The sequence below is a fragment of the Neomonachus schauinslandi genome, chromosome 1 (assembly GCF_002201575.2).
Source record: "Neomonachus schauinslandi chromosome 1, ASM220157v2, whole genome shotgun sequence".
In the NCBI taxonomy this organism is placed as follows: domain Eukaryota; kingdom Metazoa; phylum Chordata; class Mammalia; order Carnivora; family Phocidae; genus Neomonachus; species Neomonachus schauinslandi.
The window spans coordinates 119,122,384-119,144,598 of NC_058403.1; the positions used below are offsets into that span (position 1 = coordinate 119,122,384).

The following is a 22,215-nucleotide window of genomic DNA, read 5'->3' on the forward strand; positions in this document are numbered from 1 at the left end:
AGTCATTTGAGTCGTCAAACCAGATAAACCAGATACAGACTCCTGCTTCTCCCTGCAAAGCCCCCGCAGTTACTCTTCCTGGCATCGAGCATGGAGAACTGCCATGGGATGGACCCGTTTGCTGATCTTCACATGCCTCTGAGCAGGAATTATCATCAGTGAGATGTCAGGAGTTTATCAGTGCATTTGGATGATGTGTCCAAAGTTCATGTCACAGGAAAAGGAGATCTGGATATATTTTTTTATCTATTTTTAAGTAATCTCTATACTCAACGTGGGACTTGAACTCACAACCCCAACTGAGTCAAGAGTTGCGTGCTCTTCCAACTGAGCAAGCCAGGTACCCCTGATCTGGATATATTTTTATGTAGCTACTTGGCAACATTTTTCTTTGGATAATATATTCACATAATTCAAATATACATATGTACTAAGTGAAAGTGTCCATCTTATTCCTATCTACCCAGTTTCCAATATCCCATCCCACAGGGAGTCACTGTTATATTAATTTCTTAGTGCCAGATTGCATTACCGTTCATTATTAGTTGCTTCCCCTCCCAGTGGGAGGCTTATACATGCCTGTCCCATTGTCCATAGACTTGACTATGTGACGTAGGGAACGCTTCTCTGCAAGATGCACATTTTTTTGCCCTGTTGTACTCAGTAGTGCTCCTGTGACTTGCTTGGCCAATGAAATGTGGACAGAAGTATTATCTGGTTCACACACATGTGGAAGATTTCACAGCCAGTTCCTGGTTTGCCATGTCCCTTTCCCTCTGCCATGAAACCTGCCAGGTTCCCTTAGGGCCTGGTCCATCAGTGCGGGTGGTATATGGATCAGAGCCAAAGCCAATATATAATGGACACTGGGTGTGGACAATAAAAAAAAAAAAAGTTGTATAAACCACTGAAATGTTTTAGTCACTTGTTACTGCAGCATTACCTAGCCTATCCTGAAAGTTACACTTCAGCGTTCTTAATGAACATAGATTTTGTTTTTTCTTTCTTCCACCAATGGCAGCTTTTTACATACTTTATTGTACTTTTTTTACTTAGCTCATATCCTGGAGACTGTTCTGTGTTAGTACATCATAAGATTCCTTTTTTAACACTGTATAATATTCTACTGAGTATAAAATTATAATTTATTTAACCAGTTTGTTATGGACATTTGGATCATTTCCAATCTTTTACTAATAATGTGACAATGAATAATCTTGTGCACATTTCATATGTGTGCAAATATATATCTATTGGATAAATCCCTCCATGTGAAATGGTTAGGTCCAAGAGTATATGCACTTTAAATTTTGACAAATGTTGCCCAATTCCCCATTGCTAGGAATGTTATCAATATACACTTCCTCTCCCAGTGTATGGGAATGCCTCTTTTCTCAAAACCTCAACAGAATATGCTGTCATTTGGGATTTTTGCCAGTCCTGATAGGTGATAAATGCTACCTTAGTGTAGTTTCAATTTACATTTCTCTTGCCATGAAGGAGACTGAGTATGTTATAATGAGTTTAAGGAAAAAATCCATCTATATTAACTTTTCCCTGATCTGACTCGGTTGTCTTTTTAAGAGTTCCCTATTCTGTGCCTGGACTCTTAAAAGGAGGTGGGTGTCCCATGAGTAGTAGTGATGATACTGACCCACATAAGGTCCCTGTAATGTGATCCCTAGCCAACCAAGAGCTTAATCCTTGCCTCCTTCAACTATCATTTGTTTTTACTGTTACCTCCTCCTTGAGACCACCCCAGCTTCCCTCATTTAGGTCCCCACTGGGCTCCTATAGTGCATGAAATGGTAGTACAATGATTACATACAGTGACCATGAGCTCACAGAGGACAGGGGCTCCAACTCTTATCCCTGAATCCCAGAACCTAGCCCTAGTACCCTGCAATCCCATTAGATGAACGAGTAAATGTTCCCCCTTGGCCCACATTTTACTCAGTATCATCTCTGGGTTACTCCCCAAAAAGACTTTTTCATTCACTGTCTTTTCAGCTAAGGCTCTATGGGAGTTATTATCAGCACTCACTAAGCTCAGCTCTCCTTTGCATGCTCAGCATCCTGGAGGCTACACTTGGCCTCAGCCATCTGCCGTGTGTGGGCGGGCCACATGACTGCATCTGGCCAATGAGGTGTGAGAGGAAGTGAGGCGGAGCTCCTGGGCCAAGGCCGTGAAGAGCCCTGCAGGCAACTCCAGGCTTCTTCTTCCTCCACTTTGGTGGCTGGGGTGTTCTCGGCAGAAACCCCACTCTATCTCCTGGGCTTGATGTGGGAGAATGACAAACTTTTAAGCATTAAAGCATAGGGATTTTGGAGTCATTTGTTAATGCAGTATTTTAGCCCACGTGGAAAAATTGAGCCTTTCCCAGGCAGGATTCTCACCCAAGGCTATGTGGCATCTTTGAAAGATCATGGGCTGTGTGGATTGCAGTACCCCAGTTCCAGTACAGACTACAGAATACAACTTCGGATGATTTACTTTGCCTTTCTGGACTTCATTTCCTCATTTAAAATAATGGGGATAGGGTGGGGGCGGAGCAAGATGGCAGAGGAGTAGGAGACCTGGATTTCATCTGGTCTCAGGAATTCAGCTGGATAGGGATCAAACCATTCTGAACACCTACAAACTCAACAGGAGATCGAAGAAAAGAAGAGCAACAACTCTCTCATCAGAAAAGCGACCACTTTCTGGAAGGTAAGACATGCGGAGAAGTGAATCCGAGGCGATATTCGGGAGGATAGACGGTGGGGGAGGGGTCTCCGTTGGCCGCTTCTGGCAAGTGATAGAACCACGGAGCACAAAATCGGAACTTTTAGAAGTCGGCTCTGCTGAGGGACGTCCCTCCGGTGGCTAAGCGGGGGGTGGAACCCTCACGGGACAGTGTGGTCTCAGGACCCTCGGGGTCATAGGAAGACTGGGGGTGCCTGAGTGCAGCAGAGCTCCCAGGGATCGGAGCGGGAAAGCCGGCTGCAGAGACGGAGCCAAGGAGTGGGCTCTCAGCTCGGGGTTGACATAAACCGTGATCCGCGGCACAGTCGGGCCACTGCTCCTCCAGCAGGGACCCAACAAGCGGCAGATCTGGGGAGACTCCCCTTCCTCCCCTGGGAGAGGCGCAGTAGGGCACCGCAGGGATCTGCTGGGTTTGGAGACTCCACACGGGGTTGGGTGCCAGAGATAGAAACGCTTGGTCACAGGCCGGGTGAGCACAGAGTGCGGCTGGAGACCGGGGAGATGGGAGTGACTGACTGCTTTTCTCTGGGGGCTCACTGAGGAGTGGGGCCCCGAGTTTTCGGCTCCTCCGGGGCGGAGATTGGGAGGCTGCCATTTTCACTCTCGGCCTCCAAAGCAGTGCAGAAAGCTTGCAGGGAACAAAAGCTCCCAAGAGCAAACCTGAGCAGATTACTTAGCCCGGACTGGGCAAGGGCGGGGCAATTCCGCCTCTGGCAAAGACATTTGGGAACCACAGCAACAGGCCCCTCCCCCAGAAGATCAGCAAGAACAGCCAGCCAGGACCAAGTTTACCAATCAATGAGAACGGCAGAACTCCAGCGCTAAGGGAATACTGCACATAGAATTCATGGCTTTTTAAACATGATTCTATTTTCAAAGTTAATTTTTTTTTTTTTAAGATTTTTTTTTTGAGAGAGAGAATGAGATAGAGCATGAGCAGGGGGAGGGTCAGAGGGAGAAGCAGACTCCCCGCTGAGCAGGGAGCCCAATGTGGGACTTGATCCCGGGACTCCAGGATCATGACCTGAGCTGAAGGCAGTCACTTAACCAACTGAGCCACCCAGGCGCCCCCTTTTTTTTTTTTTAATTTTTCTTTTTCCCTTTTTCAACCAACATCTTATCAATCCCTTTTTAAAAACACATTTTTATTTTTCATTTTTAGAGTCATATTCTATCCCTTCATAATAGTTACCCTTATTTTTGACATATATATAAGTTGGTCTAAAATTTTGAGATACAGTTTCTTCTAACAGATCAAAATATACCCTAAATCGCTAGTGTATGGCTTTGTTTTAGTCTCCTGCCTGATCACATTCTCTCCCTTTTTTTAAAAATCCTCTTTCTTTTTTCAAACAACTTATCAATTCCTTTTATAAAATTTTTTATAATTTTCATCTTTACAGTCATATTCCAGCCCTTCATCATACATTATTTTTGTACATATATAAGTTTTTCTTTCTTTAAAATTTTGGGAGGCACTTTGTTCTAACAGACCAAAATACACCCAAAATCTAGTGTGTGGCACTGATCTATGCACCAGCCTGATCATATTCTGTTTTTTTGTTTTGTTCTGTTGTTTGTTTTTATCTTTTTCTTTTTTCTCTCTTTCCCTTTCTTTTCCCCCGGTTTCAGGTCTTTTCTGATTTATTTAGAGTATAATTTCTGGGGACGTTGTTACCCTGTTAGCATTTTGTTCTCTCATTCATCTGTTCTCCTCTGGACAAAATGACAAGAAAGAAAAAATCACCTCAACTAAAAGAACAAGAGGCAATACCGACTGCCAGGGACCTAATCAATACGGACATTAGTACGATGTTGGAGAGTTCAGAATGATGATTTTAAAGATACTAGCTGGGCTTGAAAAAAGCATGGAAGTTATTAGAGAAACCCTTTCTGGAGAAATAAAAGAACTAAAATCTAACCAAGGTGAAATCAAAAAAGCTATTAATGAGGTGCAATAAAAAATGGGGGCTCTAACTGCTAGGATAAATGAGGCAGAAGAGAGAATTAGCGATATAGAAGACCAAATGATGGAAAATAAAGAAGCTGAGAAAAAGAGATAAACAACTACTGGATCACGAGGGCAGAATTCGAGAGATAAGCGATACCATAAGACGAAACAATATTAGAATAATTGGGATCCCAGAAGAAGAGAGAGAGGGGCAGAAGGTATATTGGAGCAAATTATAGCAGAGAACTTCCCTAATTTGGGGAAGGAAACAGGCATCAAAATCCAGGAGGCACAGAGAACCCCTCTCAAAATCAATAAAAATAGGTCAACACCCCAACATCTAATAGGAAAACTTATGAGTCTCAGAGACAAAGAGAAAATCCTGAAAGCAGCTCGGGAGAAGAGATATGTAACCTACAATGGTAGAAACATTAGATTGGCAACAGACCTATCCACAGAGACCTGGCAGGCCAGAAAGGACTGGCATGATCTATTTAGAGCACTAAATGAGAAAAATATGCAGCCAAGAATACTATATCTAGCTAGGCTGACATTGAAAATAGAAGGAGAGAGAAAAAGCTTCCAGGACAAACAAAAACTAAAGGAATTTGCAAACACGAAACCAGCCCTACAAGAAATCTTGAAAGGGGTCCTCTAAGCAAAGAGAGAGCCTAAAAGCAACATAGACCAGAAAGGAACACAGACAATATACAGTAACAGTCACCTTACAGGCAATACAATGGCACTAAATTCCTATCTTTCAATAGTTACCCTGAATGTAAATGGGCTAAATGCCCCAATCAAAAGACACAGGCTATCAGATTGGATTAAAAAACAAGACCCATCGATATGCTGTCTGCAAGAGACTCATTTTAGACCCAAAGACACCCCCAGATTGACAGTGAAGGGGTGGAAAACCATTTACCATGCCAATGGACACCAAAAGAAAGCTGGGGTGGCAATTCTTATATCAGACAAATTGGATTTTAAACCAAAGACTGTAATAAGAGATGAGGAAGGACACTATATCCTACTTAAAGGGTCTATCCAACAAGAAGATCTAACAGTTGTAAATATCTATGCCTCTAACATGGGAGCAGCCAATTATATAAGGCAATTAATAACAAAAGCAAAGAAACACATTGATAACAATACAATAATAGTAGGGGACTTTAACACCTCCCTCACTGAAATGGACAGATCATCGAAGCAAAAGATCGACAAGGAAATAAAGGTTTTAAATGACACACTGGACCAAATGGACTTCACAGTCATATTCAGAACATTCCATCCCAAAGCAACAGAATACACATTCTTCTCTAGTGCCCATGGAACACTCTCCAGAATCGATCACATCCTAGGTCACAAATCAGGTCTCAACCGGTACCAAAAGATTGGGATCATTCCCTGCCTATTTTCAGACCACAATGCTTTGAAACTAGAACTCAATCACAAGAGGAAAGTCGGAAAGAACTCAAATACATGGAGGCTAAAGAGCATCCTACTAAAGAATGAATGGGTCAACCAGGAAATTAAAGAAGAATTTAAAAAGTTCATGGAAACCAATGAAAATGAAAACACAACTATTCAAAATCTTTGGGATGCAGCAAAGGCAGTCCTAAGAGGAAAGTATATAGCAATCCAAGCCTTTCTCAAGAAACAAGAAAGGTCTCAAATACACAACCTAACCCTACACCTAAAGGAGCTGGAGAGAGAACAGCAAATAAAGTCTAAACCCAGCAGGAGAAGAGAAATAATAAAGACCAGAGCAGAAATCAATGAAATAGAAACCAAAAGAACAGTAGAACAGATCAACAAAACAAGGAGTTGATTCTTTGAAAGAATTAACAAGATTGATAAACCCCTGGCCAGACTTATCAAAAAGAAAAAAGAAATGACCCAAATCAACAAAATCATGAATAAAAAAGAGATCACAACCAACACCAAAGAAATACAAGCAATTATACAAACATATTATGAGCAACTGTATGCCAGCAAATTAGATAATCTGGAAGAAATGGATGCATTCCTAGAGATGTATCAACTACCAAAACTGAACCAGGAAGAAATAGAAACTATAACCACTAAGGAAATTGAAGCAGTCATAAAAAATCTCCCAACAGAAGCCAAGGGCCAGATGGCTTCCCAGGGGAATTCTACCAAACATTTAAAGAAGAATTAATACCTATTCTTCTGAAACTGTTCCAAAAAATAGAAATGGAAGGAAAAGTTCCAAACTCGTTTTATGAGGCCACCATTACCTTGATCCCCAAACCAGACAAAGACCCCATCAAAAAGGGGAATTACAGACCAATATCCTTGATGAACATGGATGCAAAAATTCTCACCAAAATACTAGCCAATAGGATTCAACAGTACATTAAAATGATTATTCACCATGACCAAGTGGGATTTATCCCTGGGCTGCAAGATTGGTTCAACATCCGCAAATTAATCAACATGATACATTAATAAAAGAACAAGAACCATATGATCCTTCCAATAGATGCAGAAAAGCATTTGATGAAGTACAGCATCCTTTCTTGATCAAAACTCTTCAGAGTATAGGGATAGAGGGTACATACCTCAATATCATAAAAGCCATCTATGAAAAACCCAAAGTGAATATCATTCTCAATGGGGAAAAACTGAGAGCTTTCCCCCTAAGGTCAGGAACATGGCGGGATGTCCAATATCACCACTGCTATTCAACATAGTACTAGAAGTCCTAGCCACAGCAAGCAGACAACAAAAAGAAATCAAAGGCATCTAAATTGGCAAAGAAGAAGTCAAACTCTCACTCTTTGCAGATGATATGATACTTTATGTGGAAAACCCAAAAGACTCCGCCCCAAAACTGCTAGAACTCATGCAGGAATTCAGTAAAGTGGCAGGATATAAAATCAATGCACAGAAATCAGTGGCATTCTTATACACCAACAAGACAGAAGAAAGAGAAATTAAGGAGTCGATCCCATTTACAATTGCACCCAAAACTATAAGATACCTAGGAATAAATCTAACCAAAGAGGCAAAGGATCTATACTCAGAAAACTATGAAATATTCATGAAAGTAATTGAGGAAGACACAAGGAAATGGAAAAACGTTCCATGCTCATGGATTGGAAGAACAAATATTGTGAAGGTGTCAATGCTACCTAGAGCAATCTACACATTCAGTGCAAACCCCATCAAAATACCATCCACTTTTTTCAAAGAAATGTAACAAATAATCCTAAAATTTGTATGGAACCAGAAAAGACCCCGCATAGCCAGAGGAATGTTGAAAAAGAAAAGCAAAGCTGGCGGCATCACAATTCCGGACTTCAAGCTCTATTACAAAGCTGTCATCATCAAGACAGTATGGTACTGGCACAAAAACAGTCACATAGATCAATGGAACAGAATAGAGAGCCCAGAAATGGACCCTCAACTCTATGGTCAACTAATCTTTGACGAAGCAGGAAAGAATATCCAGTGGAAAAAAGACAGTCTCTTCAACAAATAGTGTTGGGAAAATTGGACAGCCACATGCAGAAGAATGAAACTGGACCATTTCCTTACACCACACACAAAAATAGACTCAAAATGGATGAAAGACCTAATGTGAGATATAAATCCATCAAAATCCTAGAGGAGAACACAGGCAGCAACTTCTTGCTAGATAGGTCTCCAAAGGCAAGGGAAGCAAGGGCAAAAATGAACTCTTGGGACTTCATCAAGATTAAAAACTTTTTGCACATCAGAGGAAACAATCGACAAAACCAAAAGACAACTGACAGAGAGGGAGAAGATATTTGCAAATGACATATCAGATAAAGGGCTAGTATCCAAATCTATAAAGAACTTATCAAACTCAACACCCAAAGAACAAATAATCCAATCAAGAAATGGGCAGAAGACATGAACAGATATTTCTCCAAAGAACACATCCAAATGGCCAACAGATACATGAAAAAATGTTCATCACTCGGCATCAGGGAAATACAAATCAAAACCACAATGAGATACCACCTTACACCAGTCAGAATGGCTAAAATTAACAAGTCAGGAAATGACAGATGTTGGCGGGGATGGGGACAAAGGGGAACCCTCCTACACTGTTGGTGGGAATGAAAGCTGGTGCAGCCACTCTGGAAAACAGTATGGAGGTTCTTCAAAAAGTTGAAAATAGAGCTACCATATGATCCAGCAATTGCACTACTGGGTATTTACCCCAGAGATATAAATGTAGGGATCCGAAGGGGTACGTGCACCCAGATGTTTATAGCAGCAATGTCCACAATAGCCAAACTGTGGAAAGAGCCAAGATGTCCATCAAGAGATGAATGGATAAAGAAGATGTGGTGTATATATATACATACATACAATGGAATATTATGCAGCCATGAAAAAGAATGAAATCTTGCCATTTCCCACGATGTGGTTGGAACTGGAGGATATTATACTGAGCGAAATAAGTCAATCAGAGAAAGACATGTATCATATGACCTCACTGATACGAGGAATTCTTAATCTCAGGAAACAAACTGAGTGTTGCTGGAGTGGTGGGGGGTGGGAGGGATGGGGTGGCTGGGTGATAGACACTGGGGAGGTTATGTGCTATGGTGAGCTCTGTGAAGTGTGCAAGACTGTTGAATCACACATCTGTACCTCTGAAGCAAATAATATATGTTAAAAGAAAAAAAAGAAGAAGATAGCAGGAGGGGAAGAATGAAGCGGGGGTAATCGGAGGGGGAGACGAACCATGAGAGACTATGGACTCTGAGAAACAAACTGAGGGTTCTAGAGGGGAGGGGGTGGGGGGATGGGTTAGCCTGGTGATGGGTATTAAAGAGGGCACATATTGAATGGAGCATTGGGTATTATACGCAAACAATGAATCATGGAACACTACATCAAAAACTAATGATGTAATGTACGGTGATTAACATAATAAAAAAAATCTTTAAAAGAAAATAAAATAATGGGGATAGCAGTATCTACCTGTCCAGGGGCTTAAATGAGATAATGTGTATAATGAATCTAGTGCTTAAAGTGTTCAGTCCGAGACAGCTTTTCTTAGAATTCTGAACACTGTAGTTATTTCTGCACGGAGTCTTTGCCCAACAGGTACTGCTGCCTTCGCTGCTGCTCTTCCCCTGTGATCCAGTCCCTTCTGCCCTCCATGCCCTGAGCAGGGTGTCTCTGGTCTGGGAGGTCTGGTCACAAGCACCAGTGCCTGTGTTGGGTTTGGGAGTCCCCGGTTACATGTGCAGGTGATGCCCCAGTCATCCTGAGGTGGCTTCTCCCTTGCTGTGGAGGACTCACTAGCGGAGTGTGCTCAGCCATAGAGCTGCCCTGTTTTGAGTGTTGCACAAATCATCCATTTCAGATTTGAGCAGATTCAAGTTCATTCTTCTAAAATACCACTTACGTTCCCACATGTTCTTCTGCCTCCCTACGTCCCCCCAACCCCACCCTGCAGCATCCCTGCTATAGCAGAGTCATGGTGCTGTGGCTGGCTGTCTGCCTGCCTGCCTCCTCCAGGCAACTGTGAGCACCTTGAGGCCAGGGTCTACTGACTTTTCCACAGGGTCCCCACAGGGTCTAGCACATGAGAAACAGGAGACAAAATAAGCCCTGTGGAGGAGGCTGATCCAAACTTCGCATAAGGGCTGAACAGGAGAATTGTGGGGCGCCTGGCTGGCTCAGTAGATAGAGCATGTGACTCTTGATCTGGGGGTTGTGAGTTTGAGTCCCCTGTTGGGTATAGAGAGGACTTTTTTTTTTTTTTAAGGATTTATTTATTTGACAGAGCGAGCATGAGGCAGAGTGGCAGGCAGAGGGAGAAGCAGGCTTCCCGCCGAGCAGGGAGCCCGACGCGGGGCTCGATCCCAGGGCCCTGGGATCATGACCTGAGCCGAAGGCAGACGCTTAACCGACTGAGCCAGCCAGGCGCCCCGGGTGTAGAGATTACTTAAATAAACTTAAAAAAAATTTCAAACAGTTCTTCCAGAAGGTTGAATGAGCAGCATCCCGTGGCAATCAGCAGAGGGCGTGTTCCCACTGCAGCCAGCAGACAAGAGGATGGATAGGCTCCGTGTTGGATCTCCAGTTAAAACCCTAGTCTGGCCGCCTGAGCACCCTGAGGAGTGCCACAGGGCATGAAGGTGGGTCCTAGGCCGAACCATCCATATAGTCCTTGCAGGATCAATAAGACCTTCCACCAAAGTAGGTTGGTTTTTTTTTTAATTGCAGTGTTCCCAGCCCTGTGGCATGACTGAGGGTAGGTCTCTGTATAGAACACAGAATGGCATTAGCATTATCACAGGGACAGGGGTTGGCTTCCTGGGGGCCCAGCAAAGGGTGACGCACTCATTCTCTTTTGGAAAGCTGTGCTGTGGCCATGGGGATTCCTTTCTTTGAGCCAATAAGCTGCTAGACAGATGGCCTTTGGGAGCAGTCAGTTCTCCCAGAGGGTCAGCCGGTGTCACCAGGCACCTGGCAGGCTGGGACATCAGTGAGATCCTTGTCCAAAGCCCAAGCCTATTCCTCAAGGGGAAGCTGGCTGTGGCACTCCAGGCACCGTGCCGTTCACTGGGCCACCTGCCAGCCCCTCTGGGTTGGGCCAGATGAAGACCTGCCACACTCGAGGCTCCTCTGCCGTAACGGTCACCCAGGCTTAGCTTCCAAAAGAAGCTGGCACAGTGGCAACGCCAAGGGCAAGGCCAGCCCAGCTGGAGAAGGGAACTGTGATTTGCTGAGAACCTACTTATTGGGTTTACTAAGGGAGATCTGTATCTATATATCTGTATCTGTATCCGTCAGCTCATTTATATACATACATATCTTTTCTATATCTCTATATAGCTTTTATATAAAATATACATAAAATCCAATTCCCACAACATCACAACAAAATATACTTTAATACATGAGGGAATTGGGGCTTAAAGGATTAAATTACTTTGCCCAAGGTCACCCAGCAAGTATTTGTACTATTATGGTTTGAACCGAGGGGTGCCTTGTCCCAAAGGTCTTGCTCTTTCCCACTCCCCCACACCGGGCGTGACAAATTGGCAGGCATGATGCTACGAAAATCAGCACAGGGGAGTCTTCAGGGAGGTGGCTATTCCAGTGTCTTGTATGGGTACGAGACAGTAACCGCCCCAACCGTTCACTGACTCCAGACATGCGGGACATATTCAGGAATAGGCATGATCCAGGGGAAAACAAGTGAAAAGAGGAACCTACACTGGGGCCTGTGAGCAGACGGGAAGTATTGTTAATCACAGGAGGCCCTCACTTTCCTTTGACTAACCATGGAGGAGGGAGGAGGCCAGAAACCAGGAAAGAGACAAATAGTCATTATTCAGAAATGAAATGAGAGATAAATGGAGGAGGGGCAACAAGCAAGAAAGTCTGAATCATTTTCAAGAATGCCTTCAAATCTGAGTTGCTGGTGTGGAGGAAGGAGCGCGGACTTATTTTGGGCAAGTCCCTGAGCACCAGTCTCCTTATTTCTGAAATGGGGCCATACCATTTAATCTGTTGTGAGGAGTAGGGAATAATGAACTTAGAATAGCCCCCAGGGGGGACACCATGAATTGTGTGTCATCATTAATTTCCCCTGCAGTGCTCTAGTTCTTGCCAGCTGGGCCCTAAGGATGGAAAAGGATCCTCTGCGGTGAGTGGTTATCAACAGGTGGCATCTGGAAAAGTCGAAGACCCTCGGCACCCCCCATGGCTGTGTGTGCCACTGAGTTCACAACCCCCTCTTTTCATAGGCTCTGACTGCTCTGTAGAGGTAGTATGCCTCTTAATTTATCATTCTAAGAACGTGTGGCTTTTCGGTCTAGTATCTTAGCTTTATTTGTCCTGTAGTGCTTGAATCCTGAAACTGTGGTCTCATGGGGTGCTCCAGAGCAGAGCAGATCCCCTCAGGGGCAGGGAGCAAACCCCGAATCAGAGAGGGGAGGGGTGGAGGACAGATTTCGGCCTCACTGGGCTGACAAAATGCTAAGGAAACAACTCAAACAGCTGGTCAAGGATCAAACCCCAGGCTCTGCGTGTGAGGGTGCCGATCTGAAATGTGCCATGAAGTAGACCGCTTTCCTTCAATGACAGGGGATTAACTATTGAGTGCACCTGTGCGTATTTAATGTTCTGGAAAGCCATTCTTGCCTTGCTTTGTCTGTGCACTTCTCCCACCTTCCCCCTCCGACTGTCTCCAAGTGGAGCATCCTAAACCATGCTCCTGCCCAGATCATGCTCCTTCAGTGGCTCCCTGTTGCCGACAGGAGGAAACATGTCAACACCTGAACATAGTTTACAGGGCCCCATGATGCAGCCTGTGCTTAGCTCTCTGACCACACTTTCTGCCTTTCCTCCTGCAATTTGGGCACTATAATATCGGCCTTCTTGGAGTTCCAGTGCACATGGCGGGCTCCCCAGGCCTCTGCTATCACTCATGCTCTCAGATCTGCCTAGAGTGACTACCCAGCTCCCCTCCCCTGCCTTCCTCCTGGTTGATTCTTCCCCATCCTGTAACATTCTGCCCAGACCTCACCTCCTCCAAGAAGCCTTCCTTCACTGCTGCTCCTCAGGTCCTGGAGCTCTGGAGCAGGACCACCTGGGGTTCAAATTCTGGCTCCACTCATTACCAATTCTGGGATCTTAGACAAGTTTCCTTTCTCTTAAAGTCCTCAATTCTTCACGTGTAAAATAGGAATATTCGTGGTAACTTTGTCAGAGGGTTGTTCTGGGCTTGAATGAGTTAACACCCACAAAGCCTTGAGAGCCCCATCCGGCACTTGGGAGAGGTGCTCATCCTCATTGCTGCTTACCACACGGGATTACAAGGGTCAGCGTGGGCCACTGACTTCCCTGAAGATAAGAGGCTGGGGACGTTCAGCTTTGTGTCCCCCCAACCCAGCCCAGAACCAATACGTGGATGTCCGTGGCATGTCTGAAGTGACCGCAGCTTAAAGAAAAGCATGACGTGCTCAGGTCACTAGCCCCTCCATGGCTCCCCATGTCAGAGCCTCACCAGCCCCACTGGCATCGAAAATAAAGGTGCTGTCTGTGGGACGGGGGACTCCCTGTCCAGGAGAGGTGGGCAGGTCCAGGGTAGGAGGCCGGTAGAAGACAGGGGGGTAGAGGCAACCTCTGCTCTGGTCACATCATCCTTGGGAAATGGCCTATAAAGGAAACCCCCACAGCTGGGGGGAGGGGGTTGGCTCGTGGGGCTGTCCTGTGCTTCAGGAGGCAGAAGGTGACCTGCCTGCTCTCACTGGGGTCCGTTGGGATTGAGCAGGGGCTACAATGATGTTTACCCAGCTCTTTGCTCGGGTTCCCAGAGGTTCCCTGCTGGCAGGAGCTCCTAAGGTCCAGGTGAGGCCAGAACTATCCCTGCCATGGGGTGGGGAGGTGGGCAGGACGCTCACAGTGGACATTTAGCTATGCGAGTCCTGCCCCTCAAGAGGTGCTTTTCTCAGAACGCAGCTTTGGTTCTTTTGGATCCCGTGAATGTTTTTATTTTGCATGAATCTGCTCACCTTCCCTTTGCCAGAGATTGCTCGAAGCCCAATCTGTGCTTCAATTTCACAGCCTGAGACCCAGCGACCTCCGTATCTGCTTTCTAATTCCAGCCCACCTGGGCTGACCTTCCTTCCTAATTTATATTTAACATGGCCAACCTTTTCATTCTACTTTCAAATACTTTTGAAATATATTCTTGCATGCTGCTTCTGTTCCTTTGGCAAATAGACAACAAAGCAACCAACCAATCCAGGAACCGCTGAAATAGAACCATTCCCTTCTGGTAGATATTGAACCCATGCCTGCTCTTGAGTAGTGAACCGATGATACACAAGGGCTCCACCTAGGAATTTCAGGACACAGCAGAAGTCCCCCAGGGAAGTCACGGTCACGAACCTCCCCACCTTTGCCGCCACACCATCTCTGGGCAACTCGGCAGGGGAGGACTCCATTTCCCCAGTGCGCAGGCGCTGGGTAGCCTCTGCCCCCTGAGTCCATGTCTTGTTGGCGGCGAGGCTAGCTCCATCCTTACCTTTATTCCTTGGCCGAGGCTTTCCAGGGAATTAATATCCAGTCCTTCCTTGCAGGCCTGCAGGCAGGAGATCACCTTCTGACTCTCCATTTTGCCAGGGCGGATAGTGAGACTGGCCAGGCTGCCGTGGAAGAATTGAGCAAAGCGTGGTTTGGTGACTTCTCCTCCTGAAAGTGAAAGCAGCACGGTCATTTACCCTGTGGAGACTGGGTCCAAAACACCACTTCATGGCACGATCTGGCCGGGGGACCAAGGACACAGTGACTGTGTCCCCTCAACCTGAGCTTTTCCTGCAGAGCGGTAAGCTCAGCGGCCAGCCTCGCAACACGAGGATATTACCTGCCGCCAAGACCTTGGCGCTCCCCAGCGGCAACTGATTTAGAAATCCTGGATTGGAAACAGCTGCCTTCAGAGGCGTGCACTGCGTTAGAAGACAGAAAGGACCCCCCCAAAGAGTAAAACTGGGTGGGAGAAGGAAGCTGCCACCGGCGGGAGGCCTGCTGTATGGCCGGCTGTCTGCTGGGGACTTCATCTGAGCAAGCCTGCAAAGAAGGGACCCTTGTTTCCCACTCACACGCGAAGAACCCTGAGGCTCAGACAGGTTGAGGGACTTGCCCCAGGACACACAGCTGAACGCTGGAGCTGGCCCTCTACTCCCGGTCTGTCTGACCCCAAAGCTGGCGTTTGCTGCCCTATATTCCACAGAGAGTTTGGCCGGTAGTCGAGGAATCCTGGAGCCCTACATCCACGGGCTCTGGCTCTCTTGCAATGAGCTGATCTTGTACCCGCTTAAACTCAAGTTCTTTGGCAGATGAGGACTTCTTTGATTCTGTTCTACCTCTTTGTTCTCATTGCCTACTTCTTGTTTTCCACTGTTCTCTCTACGGGCTGAGCCAAGTCCTGTCTGAGCTCAGGGCTGCTCTGCGGCACAGGAAACCGTTCAACGCTGCTCATGTCAAGGTCCCTCCTTCCACTTTCTCCCTGCTTTTCTCAAGGTCTCTAAAGTAAAAGCGCCCCTCAGGTTCATTTGAGTCCTCACCTCTTCCAGGAGGCCTTCCCCACAGCCTTCACTGAGCACAGGCCCCTTCCGTCTCTGGGCAGCCTACACCGACAGACTTGCCTTGATCTTGCACTTCTGTCTCTTCAGAGAGGTAGCGGGACATATGAGAAAGGTAGCTGTGGGTCGAACTTCAGCTTCGCTAATTCCCTGGGAAGGTTTTGTAAACCCTGAGCCTCTGCTTGCTTGTGGGGGGACAGTCCCGGGTTTTGGCTCCTGGTTCCCCTGTCCTCTCTCCGAGGGCCCCTGCGGCCTCCCCCAGACCTAGATCCTGCAATGCATCCCTAGCAAAGCACGCTCCAGTGAGACACCACCCCAGAGGGCACATTTCTATTTCTACTAGAGTGACACCGCAGTGACTTCTCCCTTCCTTCCACAAGACACTCTGTGCCAGCAGAGCCTGGACCTCAGCTGGAGGGGGTGGAGGGCTCTCCCCAGGTCACTCTACCTCAGCCCGGGGGTAGTAGATGCTCCTAACACCCGCATTCCTATATTCTTGAGAGTTCTCTCTACTTCTCAGTAGCTAATTCTTTGTTGTTCCAGTTTGCTATTGTAGTTAATAATTCTCTACATTGATCTGTTGAAATCACAGTGTGGTTTTTCTCCTGTGATTGAGTCCACACCGATACACCCTCTATGTTACCATGCATGCCTTTGCTCACAACTGTTCCTCTTCACACTAAGATACCACCTCCAAACTGCTTAGATTAGGCAAATCCCATGGTCCTTCAAGGCCCCTTCAACCCTCTGTCCCCTGCTTGCACACAGAAACCTTTCAGGAGCCCCCTGCCCACCCTGTCCTCTCCTTGCCCTGAGCCCTGGAGCACTGACTTCATTTGAACATACCCTCAGAACCCAGCGTTGCTAACGGTTTACATGTGTGGCTTATATGTCCTCAACAGCCTATTACTGTGGTTCTCAACCTTGGCTGCACATTTTAATCACCTGGGGAATCTTTAAAAAGTCAAACTGATTCTGGTGCTGGGTCCCACCCCGAGAGATTGTGACTTAATTGGTGTGGGAAGTTTCAGAAGCTCCTCAGGTGCGTTAAATGTGAAGTCAAGGTTAGGAATCACTGGCTGTAAGCTTCTTAGGTTGGGTCTTCTGCACACTCCTGTGTGATCTCTCTCAATGCCACCCGCAGGCTTACTCTGGCTACCCTTCCCACACTGCTAGGATGTATTTGTTTAAGTCTCTCCTGGGTAGCAGGGAGCACTCATGCATTTTTCATTCTAATGAAGATGATACGGAGCAGGTACTAAGGGCCGAGGGCTGCACCGGGCACTTTGCATAAGTTGGCTCATTTATTCCCTTCAATAGCACAGGGCCCCCGTGTGGTCCCAGCATGCTGCACCCTGCCTGGCACACAGCAGACCTTTCATAACTGTTTCCTGAACTGAAAGAGATGTTGAATCAATGCCAGCAGAGTAGTGGACATTGTGGAGTCTCTCCAACACCCGTCTCACCTCTGCCCTCCTGCAGCGGCAGCCCAGAGGTTGGGGGGAGTTGACTTGAATTCCAGGGATGGATTCTATTTAGTCACAGCTAATCAGGTTTTCCTGTTCCCCTCGCTCCAGTGACTGAGTCAGGTGTCGACTTCAGATGACGCCGATCAGTACCTGCATCCACTAAGCCACAGAGCTTGGCCCAGCAGTGATCATGAGACCAAATTTAGGCCAATGAGATGAGAGGAGAAATCAACCAGCAGCCTTTGGGAAAAGGGCCTCCATTTTCTCTCCAGAAAGTTTCTGGAATCTCCTCTTGCTCTCTTCCCTGGAGATGATGATGTGAAGGAGGAAGGCTTAGAGCGGCTGCAGCCATCTTGTAGGCAGACCAGGGCTGACCAAGGTGACGCATGAAGGAAGGCAGAGCCGGGAGAGTAATAGCAGAGGCCCGAGTGGACTTCCCTCCTCATGCTCTACCACAGCACATCCTCAACCGTGGGAGCCAATCATCCACCTTTATGGTGTAAGCCATTTTGACTCACACTGTTGTTCCCTGCAACCAAAAACATCTTCACTTTGGAAATGAAAGGAGAAGGTTCTATTGAAGTCCTCAGTCCACAGGGAACTCCAAACAGATCTGCCTTTGAGGAATGCCCTGATATGGCAATGACTTGAGAGTGAGGGGGAAACCCATCTCGGGCCTTCTATTCTGGGTCCTCAAAGCCCCCATAGGTAAAGTACCCCTCAGTGCCATTAGCATGTTCCTGCCCTAGCAAAGGGGCACTTCTGTTGACCTGCAGAAAGAAGGGTGTGAACGTGAGTACGCATGGCGGAGCTGCCACTCTCCAGGGCTTCCGGATGGCCACCTCTTCCCTGCCTTGTCCACCCTGTGTCCCCTCAGAGCAGCAGACGCAGCAACTATCATACACTGGGTATGCACTATGTCTCCCACATGGTGCAAGTCCTCCACATACATCATCTTACTGAACCTTCACCAAACTCTTGGGAGGGAGGTACTTATTCTGTAGTTAGAGTTGAGCAAACCCAGACTGAGAGAGAAGTAAGCGGCCCAAGGCCACGCAAGTAGGAAGTGGTGAAGTGTGGGCCCCTCGCAGCCATGCACGGGGCCAGCTGGGGCATTCTGGAGTACTGGCCGGCCCCAGCCAGGGTGAGGCTGACAGAGAGCCCCCTCAAGGGCTCACTCTGCAGCACCATGTTTAAAGGCCAAACTTGGTGACTCTCTTGGATGCTAAGACAATTTCCTACACACCATTTTCTCTCAGCAAAGCATTCATGTTCTGTATTTTTGATTCAAGAAACCCAGATCTGTGATGTACTCTATTTATTAGTGATGCAGCTCCGGGAAATTGATTCAATTAGCACTTTGCAATAGGAGGCCAGCATAGAATGTGAAATATATTTGCACTCAGGGGTGGCTGTGATGCAGGATTTAAAAAATAATAGATATGTTGAAAATCTCTTTCTTTTTAATATCTGGGGTGTCTTCATAACCCACATGGCTCCTCTGTTAACATTTAGACATAAACATGCTCATGAATTATTTTAAGAAAAAAACATAATCTGATTTCTTACACAAAGAACTTTCTCTACATGTTAGCGAATGTGATTTTGGGTTCCTGAGGCTAGATCTGCACACATTTTTAAAGTGTTTGCTGAAAGCCTAGCCTTCTGTTAGATTCAGCTAATTATAAGATGTAGACCATGCTCTCTAGGAACTTATATTTAGTTGGGAGAATAAAGTATAGACCCTGGGAAAATAAAAATATAAAAGTAAATTGCCAGTGCAATATATGATCTAAGGCAGGGCATGATTGATTTCCAAACAAATGCTACAGATGAGGTGTCCAACAGATCGGAGGGGAAAAAATAATAGCCATTATCTAGGAGACCCTTAAAACATGGCAAGTTCTTTCATGTGCTATTTTATTTAATACTTAAGTGGCAGGATAGTATGTTTGAGACCTTAGCCTCTATTCTTTTGATTTTACCCTCTCTGTAGACACATATCTGGCTTGTGCTCATTGCCACAGGGAGGGTTGTGACAAGGAGAAGAGCAGATGGGGCTTAAAGCTGAGTTTCTTCCCCAGTTTTGTTTCCAGAAGTCTAAACCCTAGGAGGGTGGGGACGATCTGGGTACGGATCCACATTTGGGGAAAAGTAGAAGAAAATCTGGCTTCCCGCAGACGAGAAAATGTCACCCTTGACTAGGAAGGGGCCTGGCAGGGAGGGAGTGGAGGGGGTAAGGCACAGGGGTGCACAGCGAGGCACCTGGAGCCGGCCTCCTGGGCTGAGCCTTGGCTGGGGAGCACGATGCTGGAGGGGATTTTGGCCTGTCACATCTGGACAGATAGGCAGATGGACTGCAGATGGTCTTACAGAGAGAGCATGACAAGCACGGGAGATATTTTTGTGCCCCTAAGTAAGACAAGGAAATACTAAGGGAGCTGCCAGCCCTGAAAGACCATTAGTGACAGGACCGAAGAGGTGAGCACCATTTCCGTGGACACCTGCACGGGATGATGCCTGGAGGCCCCCCAGCACCCTAGCCCCACATAAACACCCCTGAAATCAGCTGGCACCAAGGAAATGGAACAATTTCCAATTTGCCAAGGTCAACTCTCCCCCGCTCAGATGGAAGAGGGGTTCGAAATGAAACCAAGATGGCTGTGGAAAAAATAATTTTTCTTCGTGAATTCAGATTCCTACATGCTAAACTTCTAACTCCTTTTCCTGATGATGTTTTCAGAGTTTGATAACTTGCCCATGGCTACGCAGCCAGGAATTAGTGAAGCCCAGATTCAGACTCAGGTCTGGCTTGCTTGCAAGGCTTTGACCTGCATGCCGCACGATAGATGTGGCCCGGAGGGTTCAAAAAGGATTCTTTGAACCTCACGTTCACACCCTTCTTTCTGCAGGTCAACAGAAGTGCCCCTTTGCTAGGGCAGGAACATGCTAATCCTTGGAATAAGACATAAAGTTAGAAGTACAACTCAGTTATACCGTGTTTCCAGACATGATTTTTAAAGCAGACTTTATCCATGTCTTCTTTAAACTAATATGCCCTCACGTCAAATTAACTCCAGGGCCTAGAACAATCTTTTCTTGATTTTTCTGATACGTTAATATGAAGAGACACCTTGTTAGTAGTAGTAATTGTAGTAATTATACTACACCTTGTAGTAATTGGGCTGCTTCAGGAAGATGGGGACAGGCTGAGACTGACACAACGCTGGGGGAGAATGTCCGATTACACTGGCTTCTGTGGACACGGAAGGGCTTCAGCAGCAATTATTCTGAGCCAGAATTTGCATTGGGACTGAATTCCCCCTCAGCTTTCCTTCAACTGAGAGGTGGGGCCTACCCACCTCAAGAGCTTTTGAACCACTTCCCTCTACATATAAGTAGAAGATGCGCGTGGTGTGAAGGTGCTGCTCCTCCCTCCGCGAAGCGCATGCAGGATGCTTCTGCTCTTTTGCTTCCCGCTGTCCTTCCCACAGGTGTTTAGTCTGAGCAACACACAGAGCTGAGCGGGTGCCGCGTTTCCTCTTGCTTGAGTTGAATGCTGCTCTATGCCTGGCTTGTTGATGGGGACACCCCTCAATGAACACAATTTCATGGATGGCTGGGTATCAATTTTGAGCAATGGAAATGGTGAGACCGTCTGCAATCTTGCTTTCCCTCATTTCCTCATTTCGGTGATGGGGACACCCACAGAACGCAAGGACTAAGTGAAGTGTGTAATAGACCCCAGAAGCTGTAGCTTCAAAACTGTCCACACAGCTCCGGGGGCTGCAGCTGTAGGCGGCAGGTGACTTGTGATGATGTGCAGTTGCAGCTGACCATGACCGTTCTCAGCAGGCTTTCTCAACCCTTTTCGTGTCTATGTATCCATCTCTCCAGCCTTTCCAGCAGACGTTTCACATATGGCATGTTCTAAGCCGCAAACCGTATGACTATAGATGACCCCAAAAATCATCTCTGTGGGGTTGGGGACCTGAATTCATGGAATTGGAAGGACCCTCATATATTATCCAGGAGATCCCCTTCATTCTCCAGATGAAGAACTGAGGATTACAGAGGCAAGACACTTTTCAAAGACCCAGAGCAGCAAGGAGGGTCTGGAATTCTCTTCTTCCAGCTCCAAGCTCAACCCTCCCTACACTGAACTGTGATGGGCCTGTAGTTACCTTTAGGCCTCAGCTTGACTTTGTTCAATCTGTGGGAAAAATGCCCTGGGAGTTTCCTCAAGTGATTTGACTCCAGATTCCAGAATCCTCTGGTCTTCCGTACTTGGATATGCAACGTGGTCTGGCCATACATTGTTTCTAGAAATAGAGGTGGTGTAGCAGTGCAAGCAAGGGTGAGGGTTCTGGTGCTGCAAATCCAGGCTCTGTGTGGCCCTTAGCAAAGCACTTCTCTCCTCTCTGTTTTCTCATCTGCAAAGTGGGGATCCCATTCTTATCCAGGCAATAGGGTTGTGAAAGGGGAAGGCATGCTTTTAGCTCCACACAGTGTAGGAACTCAAAAACGGCAGCTAGTCGTAGGGGCAGCATGAACCAAGGGACTCAAACATGAGATTACATGATGTGAGTTTTCTCTATCTTTCCCTTAAGTGGCTTTTTTCCCCTCCCCTCTGGTGTATCTCTCAGAGAAGCTAAAACAATACTGTTTTTGCTCCAAGATCCTTGTCAGATTTTCTAATTAATATCATCTTCAGAATAAGACATAAAGTTAGAATTACAACTCAGTTATACCGTGTTTCCAGACATGATTTTTAAAGCAGACTTTATCCATGTCTTCTTTAAACTAATATGCCCTCACGTCAAATTAACTCCAGGGCCTAGAACAATCTTTTCTTGATTTTTTTGATACGTTAATATTAAGAGACACCTTGTTAGTCATCCCCGTGTGTCAGACCACAAACCATACACCTTTGTCAAA

General features: G+C 46.3%; 1 protein-coding gene across 1 annotated transcript in view; it reads right to left on the bottom strand.

The window, feature by feature from the left end:
* Nucleotides 1–22,215, bottom strand: part of CLSTN2 (calsyntenin 2) — a 47,206-nt gene that overhangs the window by 17,992 nt on the left and 6,999 nt on the right. The window contains exon 3 of the mRNA XM_044912336.1: nucleotides 14,752–14,918. Within this exon, the coding sequence (XP_044768271.1) occupies nucleotides 14,752–14,918 (167 nt within the window). The remainder of the gene's footprint in view (nucleotides 1–14,751; nucleotides 14,919–22,215) is intronic.